Raw genomic sequence first — 12,687 nt, 5'->3', positions numbered from 1 at the left:
GACCAAATTGGATACCAAATATGACTGGGAATTGGATGGAATTTGGAGGAATGAATGAAGGAAGAACACATAGGAAGGAAACACAGAGGAACGTGGATTAGATTTAGAATTAAGACGGTGTTCAAAATTAGCGAAGACGCAACGCGAGCGCCAAAATTAGCAAAGTCCCGGCGCCGCCCCGTAACGGAACCCGCGCGGCCGGCCCAGCAGCTCCGCCTCCTCCGCTCGTCCGCTCATCCGCCGTCTTCCGCTCCTCCACTGCATGGCCCGTCCACCCTCCGCCCCAGCACCTCGGCTCCTCCACCCTCCGCCCCCACGCCTCGGCTGCTCCGCTCGTCCAGCCTTCGGCCCCACGCGCACCACGGCCGCGCCGTATCTCCCGTCATCTGGCCATCCACAACGGTGATGTGGAGCACGTGGTGCGTCGTGAAGGCAGTTCCATCTCTGGCGTCACGACGGTGAGGGAATACCACAACGTGGTGGACGCCACCGCCGTGGTGCTCCCGTTGCGGCCCCGGGGTCTGGACGCCTAAGCTTCTTCTTTTGCTGGTACGGACGACCTAGCTTCAATCTGTTGATTGGTTTATATGTTTTGCCCGCAAGATGTAATACAATACTCAACTCAACACATTCTGGATGTTTGGTTGCTTTGTATGAATAGCAGCTGACTTCTTTTTCAAAATTTAGGATCTGAATGTCGGATAGTATAGCACTACAGCAGCAAATGGAGAAACCTTGTGGAATGATATTAGGATTTGATTAACAGTTGTGAAAGGATCTAGGAAATAATTACTTTGAAAATTCAAGACGATGCATACCTGGGCACTGTCATTGCAAGCAAGAATTGTGTAGTGTTGCTGCCAATCTCACCATTCGTTAAAAAAAACTGTGTACCTTTTTCATTAATAATATAAGTGATCCCTTAATTCAAAGTGTTTCTCCTAGGAATTGTCAATGCAAAATGAGTTCAAGGGTCAATATCACCTGTAGTCCCAATTCTGAAGTCCAGGGCAATATTTGTTCAATTAGGAAAAAAGAGATGACTTATGACTTATAATACCATTTGCTCATTACACATTCCCAATTCTGAAGCCCAGGGCCTGTTTGGAATGCGGGATTTTTTTCCCTATTCCTGCGTTTTTCCTGTGAAATTGAACTGATTCCTGTGAAATTCCTGCGTTCCAAACAGGCCCAGCTTTCTCGTGCTTTATAGAGCTGCCTCCAAGGCCACTTCTAGAATTGGGCAAGGTGCTTCGTGACTGGCTGGTATGGTGCAATTATTTGTTCTGAACTGCGCGTATCTGCTTCATGTTAGTCTTAATATTCTGGCTTCTGAAAAACTGCATGTGAATATAATGTTTGTGGTTTTGTTTCCGAAGGGAGCTCTATAGCAGTGGACTTGTAGCAAAATTTTGAAGTTAATCCATATCCTTGTAATCTGGTAGAAGTGATTAGTCAGAGTAGTGTTTTGTCAATCTATTTGAACCCAAAACTGAATATTAAGGCATGTAGCTGATAGGTTATGAACAAAAGAGAATTACTGATAAAATTTTCTGTACAACTTGTGGTCATTTGTTAGTGGTGCTGACTTGAGAACTATTACAAGTATTTGTTCCTTCTCATCTGTTATCTCTTGTTGGAAACAAATAATATCACACACTGCTGTCTCGCAAGCACACACTCTTCTGACCGATTAGGGTTCTGCTGTATCACTGAAACAGCGAGTAGAAGTAGATAGGCCACAGGCGCAAGAGATGGTTGGCTGGTTTAGCATTATTTGGTACCAGTGAAGCTGATGCATCTTAATTGATTCTGACCACATGTTTAGTAGCAGCAGCACTATCAAATGCTTCTTGCCATTCATAGTATGTAAGATTATGATTTTGTCTTGCATATTTTTTTCAGGGGACTACGGAGGATCTGAGACGTGCAGAAGCACCAACATTGATTGGATTTGAGGAACAGGATACTGTCAAACAGTAGAAGTAAGCAAGTAGCCCTGATAGAGGAACTTTTTAGCCAAATTATTTAGAATGGATCAATCGCAATTTGCAAATATGCACCAGTGATCAAATGGACCAAGCCACTTTGCAGTGAGCATTAGATGGGTCCGTGTGGCTGGTCAGGGGTGGATGCTTGTTTCATTCGCGCGCAATCCGTCACGTTCTCGAATGTTTGATTGGTAATGTTGCTTTGGCCGCATTGTCGTGTTGGTCAAGTGGCTCGTGGAATTTGCACTTGGTGGTGAGTGGTAGTGATTGATTTGAGGAGCGTTTGACATGTTGCTAATGCAGTAGATGGCATCGATTTGGTTCGTGTGCTCGTTGGGGCATGCTTGAAAATTGTGATTGATCCATGGGCTGTGATTTGACTAAAAACTTTCCTCTTTATAAGGGTTTGGTGCGAGCAGTGGAGTGGCCCATATGTTGTGCGGAGGAGCACTGGTGAAGTCTAAGAACCCTTATGTCGATGGGCGTGGTCTCGAGGGAGCTGTTGCCAGCATGCGAGAAGCTCTGCTTCATTTGCCCATCCCTGCGGACGAGGTCCCGCCACCCGGTCAAGCGCTACAAGAAGTTGCTTGCAGAAATCTTCCCTCGGACACAGGTCACATCTTTTACAAATTCTCAAAAGTTCTGGTCATATATAGTTATATACTATTTCTATAGCCTACCAATCATTACTATGTATCAGGGACAATATAATGTTGCATTGTTTGAGATTCTCCATTACAGTTATTGTTTCTATTTAGCTCATTCTGTAACACATTCCACCTCCACAAAAGTATTTGTTGTAGACATGGAGGCGATTATTGTAAACTTTCTGTTGTCATTATATTTTCAAGAATGGACACATAACTATAAGAACCTTTGTTTTGTCAAGTCTCTACAATGTGAGTGCTAGCTGCAAAAGTCCTTGTTCTTCTTTTCAGGATGAAGGACCAAATGATCGCAAGATAGGGAAACTGTGCGAATATATTTCAAGGAATCCTATGCGTGTTCCAAAGGTTTATTTCTTTTTATGCCTTGCCTGTATAGTTTTAAGTGTAACATGAGTTCAATTACGAAAACTGTCGTGAAAATTATGTATGTTCCTTTACAGATTACAGTTTACTTAGAGTGTATGTTCCTTTACAGATTACAGTTTACTTAGAGCAAAAATGCTACAAGGAACTTAGGGCTGAGCGCTATGGTTCAGTGAAAGTTGTTATGGCAATCTATCGAAAGGTGATATGTTCTTGTCAGGAGCAATTGTAAGTTTTTTCTACTTATAAACATAGCTGCATTTTCTCCTTTGCATATGCCATGCATTTCTAGTTTCAAAGCATTGTAATTTGCTATCTCCAACAACAATTTCTTCAATGATCATTTTTTTTTGTCAATTTTAGATGGACCTTGCTCTCTGACAACATTTGAATTTGTACTTGGAGCAAAAATTTTAGTTCTTTTTCTTATAGGAAACATGCTCTTACTCATTTTGCATTGGAACTTTAATAAGAAAGTGTTGCATCGATAAATGGGTGAAGCCATTGCTTTGCAGGCCACTTTTTGCCAACAGCTTGCTAACAATTGTAGAGACATTATTGGAGCAAAATAGACAGGATGACTTGCGGAAATTAGCATGTCAAACACTTTTTGACTTTATAAATAATCAGGTATTTAAACATTCTTGTAGCATCAAAATGGATGCATCATGTATTATTAGTCTCTTTTTAGACTGTTTTGACTTGTGGATTATTAACTTCTCATTGTAGGTTGACAGTACTTACATGTTCAATTTAGAAAACCAGATTCCTAAACTATGTCATCTGGCCCAAGAGATGGGTGAAAAGGAGAAGATATGCATTCTTCATGCAGCTGGGCTACAAGCTCTTTCATCTATGGTATTTGTTTCTCTTGCTATGCCATGTGGCCTTCTTGGTGTGCAGCTGTTTGGTTCAAGATTAGCTTGTCCTGCATTGTGTATTCATTGATGGGAATAATTCATAGTATGATGTGATATTTTTAAAATGTTCTTTCTTTCTCATGCACCATACTATTCAAGATAATCAATCCCTTCTATCAAACAATGATCGTGGACCGTCCCATCCGGGAAAGAGAATGTAGGCTCTATGTTCCCTCTTAGGACCTGTTTGAAAGATGAGGATTCTTTTTATCAAACTTGAACTAAATCCTTTGGATCTCATTCCCCCTTCCTCTTATAAAAAGGTCATTAATGTCCCAACAAAATTAAACAAAAATATCATTTCATTTTCCACTCTGCTACATTTGCATTTCTTTCGTTTCCCCAGAATTTTAATGCCTAATGTTGATTTGTGTGCTTGCAGATTTGGTTTATGGGTGAGCACTCCCATATGTCCGCAGAGCTTGATAATGTAAGTGTGTTATTTTGCCTTCCCCCTTAAGCTGCTTAGTTGATTTTGGTAAGAAGTAAAGTAAACAGTTGTTAGCCCAACCAAAGCCTTTATGTTTGGTGATTCTGAATAATTCAGTAACCCATAGTACTTTCCAATATTTCATGTTGTAATAGATCTAGAGTTCTAGATAGGATACCTTAGGGGGTGGCCTAGCTTGGACATGTCCTGGGTGGTTCATAGCCCTGTAAATTTTGTCCAAATCACGCAAGATAAAGCTTTTGGTCATTCCCTTTAGCTATTAACTTGTAATATACAATTCCTTCCAGCATCATATAGCAGGAAGCCTGGAAGTGTAGAATGACGTGTCATTATAATTTCCACCGCTCCTCTATTCTCAGCTACTACTGTTCAATGATTTCACAGGTTGTTTCTGCAGTTCTGGAAAATTTTGAGAGCCCATATGCAAATGCTGATAATGATGCCGCTGTTGAGGATAGACGAATTCAGTGGGTGGATGAAGTGCTCAAAGCTGAAGGTCATGAACCTCCTGCTGTTACCATTTTGACAAGGGTTCCTTCATGGAAAGTTATTAGAGCTGTTCACGGTGAATTAAGTTTGACAATGTAAATAAAGTTCAGGCATGTGGAATACTTGAAAGTTTTATACTGTATGAAATTTATCTAATATATTATCTCTTTTATAAATCATTTTCCCACAGAGAAGAATCAACAAGTCCAAATTTTTGGTCAGGGATTTGTCTACATAACCTTGCTAGAATATCCAGGGGAGGAACAACAGTGCGACGAGTTCTGGAAGCTATATTTCGTTATTTTGATAATAACAATCTATGGTCACCTTCTAAAGGATTTGCGCTGTGTGTCCTGCTGGATATGCAGATTGTGATGGAGAAATCTGGTATTCATTGTTTCCTCAATCTATTTGATTAGTATACATTTTGCACTTATCTGTGATATTTTTATAATCTATATGGGCATTCTTGTCTTCAACCATTGCTGATTCTGACAGATATTTATATCATTGTATGCCAGGACAGAATGCTCATATATTGTTGTCTATGTTAGTCAAGCATCTTGAACACAAGAATGTATTGAAACAACCAGATATGAATCTAGATATCATCGAAGTTACTTCACGCCTTGCTGAACACTCCAAAGCTCAGTCTTCTACAGCACTGATGGCTTCAATAAGTGATATGGTCAGGCATATGGCTAAAAGCATGCAATCCTTGGCCAGTGATGCAGATCCTGGAGACAGCCTGGTCAAATGGAATAGCAGATATGGGAAAGCTGTAGATGAATGTCTTGTTCAGTTGTCTAGAAAGGTCAATTTTTCTAAATATATTTTAGAGGTGTATAGCTTTATTTTTTCCATTTATAGCTCTACAGCTGCAGTCTATGGATAATTTGTTTTTTTTTTGTCCTCTTCAGGTCGGTGATGCTGGACCTATCCTTGATACATTAGCTGTAGTACTGGAAAATATTTCAAGTTCTATGATTGTTGCACGGTCTACTATCTCTGCAGCATATCGCACTGCTCAAATAGTTGCATCATTGCCAAACTTGTCACATCAGAGCAAAGTAAGTTGATTAACAATATTTTTCTGCATCCTCTACTAACTATACCAGCTCTTTACGTGATATACTACACACTGTAGGCATTTCCTGAAGCGTTGTTTCATCAACTGCTTTTAGCAATGGTCTATCCAGATTGTGAGACACATTTAGGAGCACATCGGATTTTCTCTGTTGTTCTTGTTCCCTCTTCTGTCGCTCCATGCTCATTTGCAGACACATCACAGACAAGGAAGATTGATCTCCGAAGGACATTATCTAGAACAACATCGGTGTTTTCATCTTCTGCTGCTTTGTTTGGGAAACTTAAAAGAGACATGCTTTCATTTCGTGAAAGTCCGCTCCAGGATAACACAAAGCTACTGCCCATCAGTGAGAATGCAGATGAGATCAGTGCAAATGATGTAACACTATTCAAGTCACAGACTATTCAAAGGATGGCTGGTACAAAAGATATTTCTCTTCCCTCTTCCACAGATACAAGTACTTCGAGTGAACCAACTCCAAATCAGGAAAAGGTCCGTGTTAGATTTTCCTTTTTGTGGCTAATAGGATCCTCTAGTAACTGTTCTGTTTCCTTTCTCACTAGAATAAAAGGTATCATTTATTTACACGCAGGATGCTGTCACCCTCATGCTCAGTGTTCGTCAGGCAAATCTTCTTCTTTCGTCCTTATGGACTCAGGCACTGTCACCTGAAAATGTTCCGCGGAATTATGAAGCAATTTCTCATACTTACAGCTTGATGCTATTGTTTTCTAGAGCCAAGGTGAGAGGACACATTACTCTGCTTTATATCTGAAACATGGCATGTATTTGGCTTTACTCTTTGTCGGTATGAGACAAGGTCATAATGCTGTCAATATTATAGCGTAGTGTATTACTCGGTATTGGGAATCCATTTTACTTTTCACATTTTCAGCATCATTTACAAAGATCCACAACCAAACACAGGAATCTGTCAGCTCAAAGGCAAAGCAAACTAAAACTATTATAGCGCTCTCCATAAGATGTTGGATTTATTGCACTGCCAATTACATCTAAATTCTCTTTCATGGATCAAAGTCAGCAATTTTTATCCCATTTGTATGATTTGCTAGATTGTTGATCGAGGCCTCGAGGGTGAACGCATACAACTGCACTCTTAACCCTTGCATAGTTTCTCCTCTCCCTCCCTTGCCACTTCCCCCTCTGATTTGATTTGTTTAGTTCGTACCTAACCTATTCTTACCGCAGGGCTCAGGTGCCGAAGTTTTGGTTGGTAGCTTTCAGCTTGCTTTTTCATTAAGAAGTGTTTCGTTACAAGCAGGTACATTTCCCTCTTATACAGTGTTCATTATCTATTGAGTCAGAATAACTCTTTTAGCATCTTTATCTACATGGTTGTTTGGTTGCCTTCCGTCATGGAGGACATTCCATTCGGTATAAATAATTGAAAATATTTTTTGTACTCATTAGAGGCACATATTACTTTATGTGTAGCCTATAAGTTCATGAAATCCACCAGAGCACTGCAATTTGAATAATGATCAAAGTTGTAGGACCTAGGGGTTTCATGAATCATGTATAGTAGTAACTAACTTCTTTTCCCATGCTGTATATATTGAGATATTAGTGACTTGATTCACCGATCATGTCGGTGTAGAGAACATATCTATTGGCAACAGAGAATGATCCGAGCCTCTGAAATAAAAGTTGTGTCTATTGTGGAAAGCAAACATAAATGAAGAACAGTGAGGTATTTAAAAGGGACATAGCTTGCCTTGACGGGGACAACTTCAGTACTGGATTGGGTAACCTACCTTGATAAAGACTTTAAACATCTGGGCTCGATGGCTATCGGACAGATTTAGTTCATTCGCCTAAACAGTTCTGATTTTCCTTTCTCATAAAAGACAATGCAGATCAAGACACAATATAGGGATGAGTCATTAAGGTTCATGTACTGCTTAATAAAAAAACAATTGCATTGAAAAGATTGAGTCTTTAACTTGATTTCCTGATATAAATAGAGTTGTGAGGGCTGTCGTACAGGAAGGTGTTTGTGGTGTTCTGTTGGTGCAAAGCATCTGTCATCTGTTGGTGACTTCGTTTTCGCCTGGCAATTTTGGTTTGGGCTGCTGCAAAAAAATTCGGGCTTCAGAGCCTCTGTCCCCAGCCAGGAGAGTCCTCTTTTGATGGCTGGTGTTCTAAAGCCAGTGATGCTGTGGCCTGAATTATATAAAGGGGAAACATTGGCCTGAATTATATAATCATCTTGGGAGCCTGGTTGCTATGGAACCATTGCAATTGATGCATCTTTTGATGGATAGTCGCCCAATCTTATGAGCTCCTGCCATTTCTTTCAAAACCAGAATCTTTATCTGCATCCTTAGAAAAAGAATGAAAATATATAAGAACAGCTAGATATAAGATCTTTATAAAGCGGAAAAGAACTTGAGCCCATGACTGCACAACCAGAAAAACCTTTTGCTCTACCACTTGACCAATTCCTATTTCTATTAATTATACTTAGATGTAGCAATATTTAGGCTTTTTTATGGTACCGACGTACTGTAGCTGAAAATTCACAGTTTCAGATATTTTATCGAAGAACCTTTTGTCGCAAAAAAAAGATATTTTTTTCGAAGAACCTTCGAAAAGGGCAGGGAGCTCCTGCAGTTCACTTATGGCTCGTTCGTTTAGCACAATTCCTGGCAGGAATCAATCCTGGTGAGAGATAGCTATATAGATTACTGAAGCATTCCTGGCAGGATTGGTTCCAGGGGATGATTCCCTGGGAACCGAACGTGACCTTAAGAAGAAAGAATTGACCCGGTTTATAAGGTGAACTGGGCCCAAAAACCATACAACTGCATGGTTAATTAAGGAAAACCATCAAAAAAACACAAACACAATTGCCCAGGTGACTCACCCAAAACAACACGACGGAGTACAGCAATTCACAGTGTTAGATAGCTTGCTGTAACTACGACATAGTTTAATTTAGCAGTTGAAACAAATATTCCTTCATGTAAGATTGTGCCTAAATTATCACGTGGCGGCGGTGACAGTTGTACAAATGGGATTCTGCTAGCATGTTAACTTGAGCTTCAATGGCAACTCAGAATCAAAGTACTTAGTATGTAGCAATTGCCTTTTAATTTTCATAGTTTTCCTCACAATCCTTGGGAACTAAGGAACTCAGAACCAAAGGCTTGCTAATTTGAACTTCACATATATAACAATATACCTGGGGAACTATGCTGTACAATACACATTGAAAAACTTGTGCTTCTGCCAAATCTTTTCCACATGGATATTTTTTTTCACTTCAACATTTGTGTGTGTGTGTGTGTGTGTGTGTGTTGATAATGTAATCATATGGACATGCTCTGCAGGTTTTCTTCCACCTTCACGCAGGCGTTCTCTTTTTACTTTGGCAACTTCAATGCTTGTGTTTTTCTCTAAAGCTTTTAACATTCCGGCGCTCATTCCAGTTGTGAAGCATGTGTTGACAGAAAGTACAGTAAGTGAAACACAGTTCCTTGCTTCATTTGTATTTGCGGTGAAGTCATGTATGTGAACTATCAGGCAACTAAAAAGTCCACAGTGAATTTTGGTACTGTATTAGCCAACTAAAGACATGTATGAGGCATTCCCAAAAAAGAGAGTACATGAAACACTCAAATCCCAATCCAATCTGAGCAGATCCCAGGCCCAGGACGGGCACCTTTGGGCTTGGAAAATCTGCCCATGCCTGGGCCAGCTAAGCTCTCCTTTTGCTATCAGGCCTGAGATTTCATGTTCAGGGTCTCAGAAAGTACTACCAAGGCCTATATTGAAGTTCTTAACTTCTTATTGGATCTGCCAGGGCATGCCTAATTGGGCCAGACTGGCCTGTTTTTGCTTAGCTCTGAGTTTAGAAGTTATTGAGTCAATTGTTGCCTTTCTTTTGTTGAAAGCCAGTACAGAACTATTTAATCTACTGCTTTACAGACCTGTCTGTTATGAATTGGTCTCGAGTGAGCTGTTCAGCATGTTGGTCCCTCACTGCTGTGCACAGGTAAGCAGTAAGTTTACCAGCACACACACTCACTCACTATGGCTAGAGGTAGAAGAAGGGGTGAGCACAGACACACACACAGCACAAGCACCAGTGTTGGCCAGAGCTCTGCTCTTTTGATTTGTGGCAAATGAACTGCCTGTTTTCATTGCATAGAGGTAGAGTATATACAACTCATGTACCAACTATAAGGTACACATAAGCATGGCTGAGCACAGCCCCAAACTACTCCTAGTACTAGCGGTGCAATTCCTACCTCAGCCCACTACCAAGACATGGCTGATGTATTAGCTACCAACTAATGTACCAGTGGTGGCCTATTGCCCGACTGCTATAGCAACTAGGACAGCAGAGAATGACCTATTGCCAAATCTGCTGTGCAGCAAACAAAGAGTGAGAGGTCAGCAGCAGATTATGTCACACAGCAGCGTTGGATCATTGGCCCAAGAAATGTGAATATATTATATATTTCACCTGTTATTTTCTATGTGCCTTGTTGCAGGTTGATCCATTTCTTTGTTTAATAGAAGACTGTAGATTGCAGGCTCTTGATAGTGCTGCTGAGCCTTGCACGAAACTCTATGGTTCAAAACAAGATGACGATCTAGCTCTGAAATCACTCTCCAACATTGACATGAATGAAGATCAGTCAAAAGAAACATCAGTGTCCCTTATACTTGACAGCTTGGAAGATCTGTCAGAGGTACCTGCACAAAAGATTATGATATATATGCTATTCCTCATGCTGTGAACCTTTTACTTGCTTATTTGGCAATGCTCTGATGTTATTCTCTCTGCAGTCAGAATTGTCTACTATTAGAAAACAGCTGCTTGAGGAATTTTCAGCAGATGACATCTGTCTGGGATCTCATTTTACTGAAACACCTTCGAAGTCTTCAGCACAAAATGGAAAACTGCACCAAAAGTCTATGGAGGTGACCAGTCTTGTCCGTGATAGATAAGGAACAACTAAACACCTGCGAAGTTTTATCAGTTTGTTCTTATATATTACTATGATGGTACTTCTGCAGGTTATTCCATTGGGATTTGTTTTTGAAGATGATACTCTTGTTGAAGCATCTGACAGCTTAGTAGAACCTCACTTGCGACATCCGCCATGTAACAGCGTTCTTGATGTCAATCGGCTTCTTGAGTCAGTATGTACTTGTCTCCTGGTTCTTCTGCATCGTTCAAAATCCGCTGGAAAAGAAAAGGATATCTTCGTGCATTTCATTCAATATTGTTTGACACTTGTTAGAGCATAGTTTCATACTCTTACACGATGGTAACACTAAGAACCTTTTAAATCCTGAGAAGCGTTATAATTTATGTATAGGTTTTGGAAACATCTCAGCATGTTGGAAGGTTGTCAGTGTCAACAAACCAGGATCTGCCTTTTGAGGAGGTAGCCAACCAATGCGAAGCACTTCTGATTGGGAAGCAGCAAAAGCTATCTGTCTGCATGAGTGTCCGTGAAAAAGAGGTTAGAGATCCTGAGCAGCTTGAGCTGTCCACAATTAAACAGCTGCCAGTAGTTTATACAAAACAGTATTAATTGACAGTTGGACGTTATGTCAACTAAGTACATTTTGCAGTGTCTCCAGGTGAAGGAAGCGGCTTTACGTTAGATATAGCTAGCACTTTTTTTTATTTTGCATTTCCTTTCTTAAAGTTGCAGTTTCAATGTTTTATCTGATAGGATAATTTAAAATGAGATATTGAGATTCAACACAGGAGGAACTAAATGTTTCTTTATCTCTTTATTTAGGCATAATAAAAGTTAGTGACACCATGCAGTTCTTTCTCTATCCACACCCTTATTGTGCATGAGCTCACAAGGTTCTTAACTTTCAGGATGGCGAATCATCCATTGAGCAGTCATCTCCGCAGGATCCTCAAGCAGATACGTTTCTCTGCACAGCTGATGAACAATGGCACCCCAATTCCTGTAAGCTGCCAGTGCTGAGTCCCTATGACCGGTTCCTTGCAACGTCTGGGTGCTAAGATGATCTCTTCTGGGATGTCGACCTCTATAACTAAGAATGTGTTCAGTGGACAACTAAAAATTGGTGGTTCCAGCTCATGCATGCTAAAATAGGTGCCCTTAACAGATGTCCATCGGGCCAAGGTTCCTTGGAGACTCAGATGAGTCATGTGTGCATGCCAGATGACACATGATTTCCCTCATTTGTAAATGGTTCTCGTCTACCATGGGAAATATAGGGGGTGCATCATTGAGTTTATTTCATTGTTTTTGATAGAACCACCCTATTTCTCATGCTTTGTACTAATTATTAGCTTGTGATGGATGATGCGGTAGAGAATTAACCCATTTTATTTTATTTTATTTTGCAATCTAAACAAGAAAGTAGAGAGAGATGATGAACTGCTTTAGGGCCTGTTCAGAAGGTGCGTTCTCAATCCAAAACCGGTGTAAAATACAGGCCCATGAATTTTTGTGGGCCGATCTGAAAAATAGTGTTTGGAAGCCTGTTGACTCCAATAAAATCAATGAGTTGAGTTTTGAAGCTGGATCTACCTGCCTAGATGGGTCTTTCCCAAGCCAGGTGCCAAGAAAAAATTCCATGCATCCTGTATGCACCGTGTAGGCATGCATACATCAGCCTGTTCGGTTGGTGCGTATACGATCGTAGATTATTACTGCTGGTTGGTTTGGTGTGAGAGAAGAATACTATT

General features: G+C 40.5%; 1 protein-coding gene across 5 annotated transcripts; it reads left to right on the top strand.

Annotated features, from left to right (window-relative positions):
• The first annotated feature begins 135 nt into the window (after positions 1-135).
• Positions 136-12,469, top strand: LOC136461869 (protein SEMI-ROLLED LEAF 2-like). 5 transcript variants are annotated; one of them, XM_066461217.1, is made up of 22 exons: positions 136-549; positions 1,190-1,266; positions 1,906-1,985; positions 2,411-2,604; positions 2,930-3,004; positions 3,135-3,250; positions 3,538-3,652; positions 3,752-3,880; positions 4,325-4,372; positions 4,778-4,977; positions 5,073-5,269; positions 5,404-5,696; positions 5,803-5,952; positions 6,030-6,464; positions 6,565-6,714; positions 7,182-7,254; positions 9,326-9,453; positions 10,493-10,693; positions 10,791-10,925; positions 11,022-11,147; positions 11,327-11,473; positions 11,845-12,469. In XM_066461217.1, exons 4-22 carry the CDS (start codon positions 2,464-2,466, stop codon positions 11,992-11,994), a joined length of 3,009 nt encoding a protein of 1,002 aa, XP_066317314.1. In that variant the 5' UTR covers positions 136-549; positions 1,190-1,266; positions 1,906-1,985; positions 2,411-2,463; the 3' UTR covers positions 11,995-12,469. The 5 variants fall into 5 exon arrangements, with proteins under 5 accessions (XP_066317314.1, XP_066317316.1, XP_066317312.1 ...); XM_066461219.1 differs by having other exon boundaries at positions 2,395-2,604; positions 6,174-6,464; XM_066461215.1 differs by having other exon boundaries at positions 2,395-2,604.
• Positions 12,470-12,687: the final 218 nt, after the last annotated feature.

The sequence above is a fragment of the Miscanthus floridulus genome, chromosome 6 (genome assembly GCF_019320115.1).
Source record: "Miscanthus floridulus cultivar M001 chromosome 6, ASM1932011v1, whole genome shotgun sequence".
NCBI lineage: Eukaryota > Viridiplantae > Streptophyta > Magnoliopsida > Poales > Poaceae > Miscanthus > Miscanthus floridulus.
This window is presented reverse-complemented; position numbering and strand designations above follow the sequence as displayed.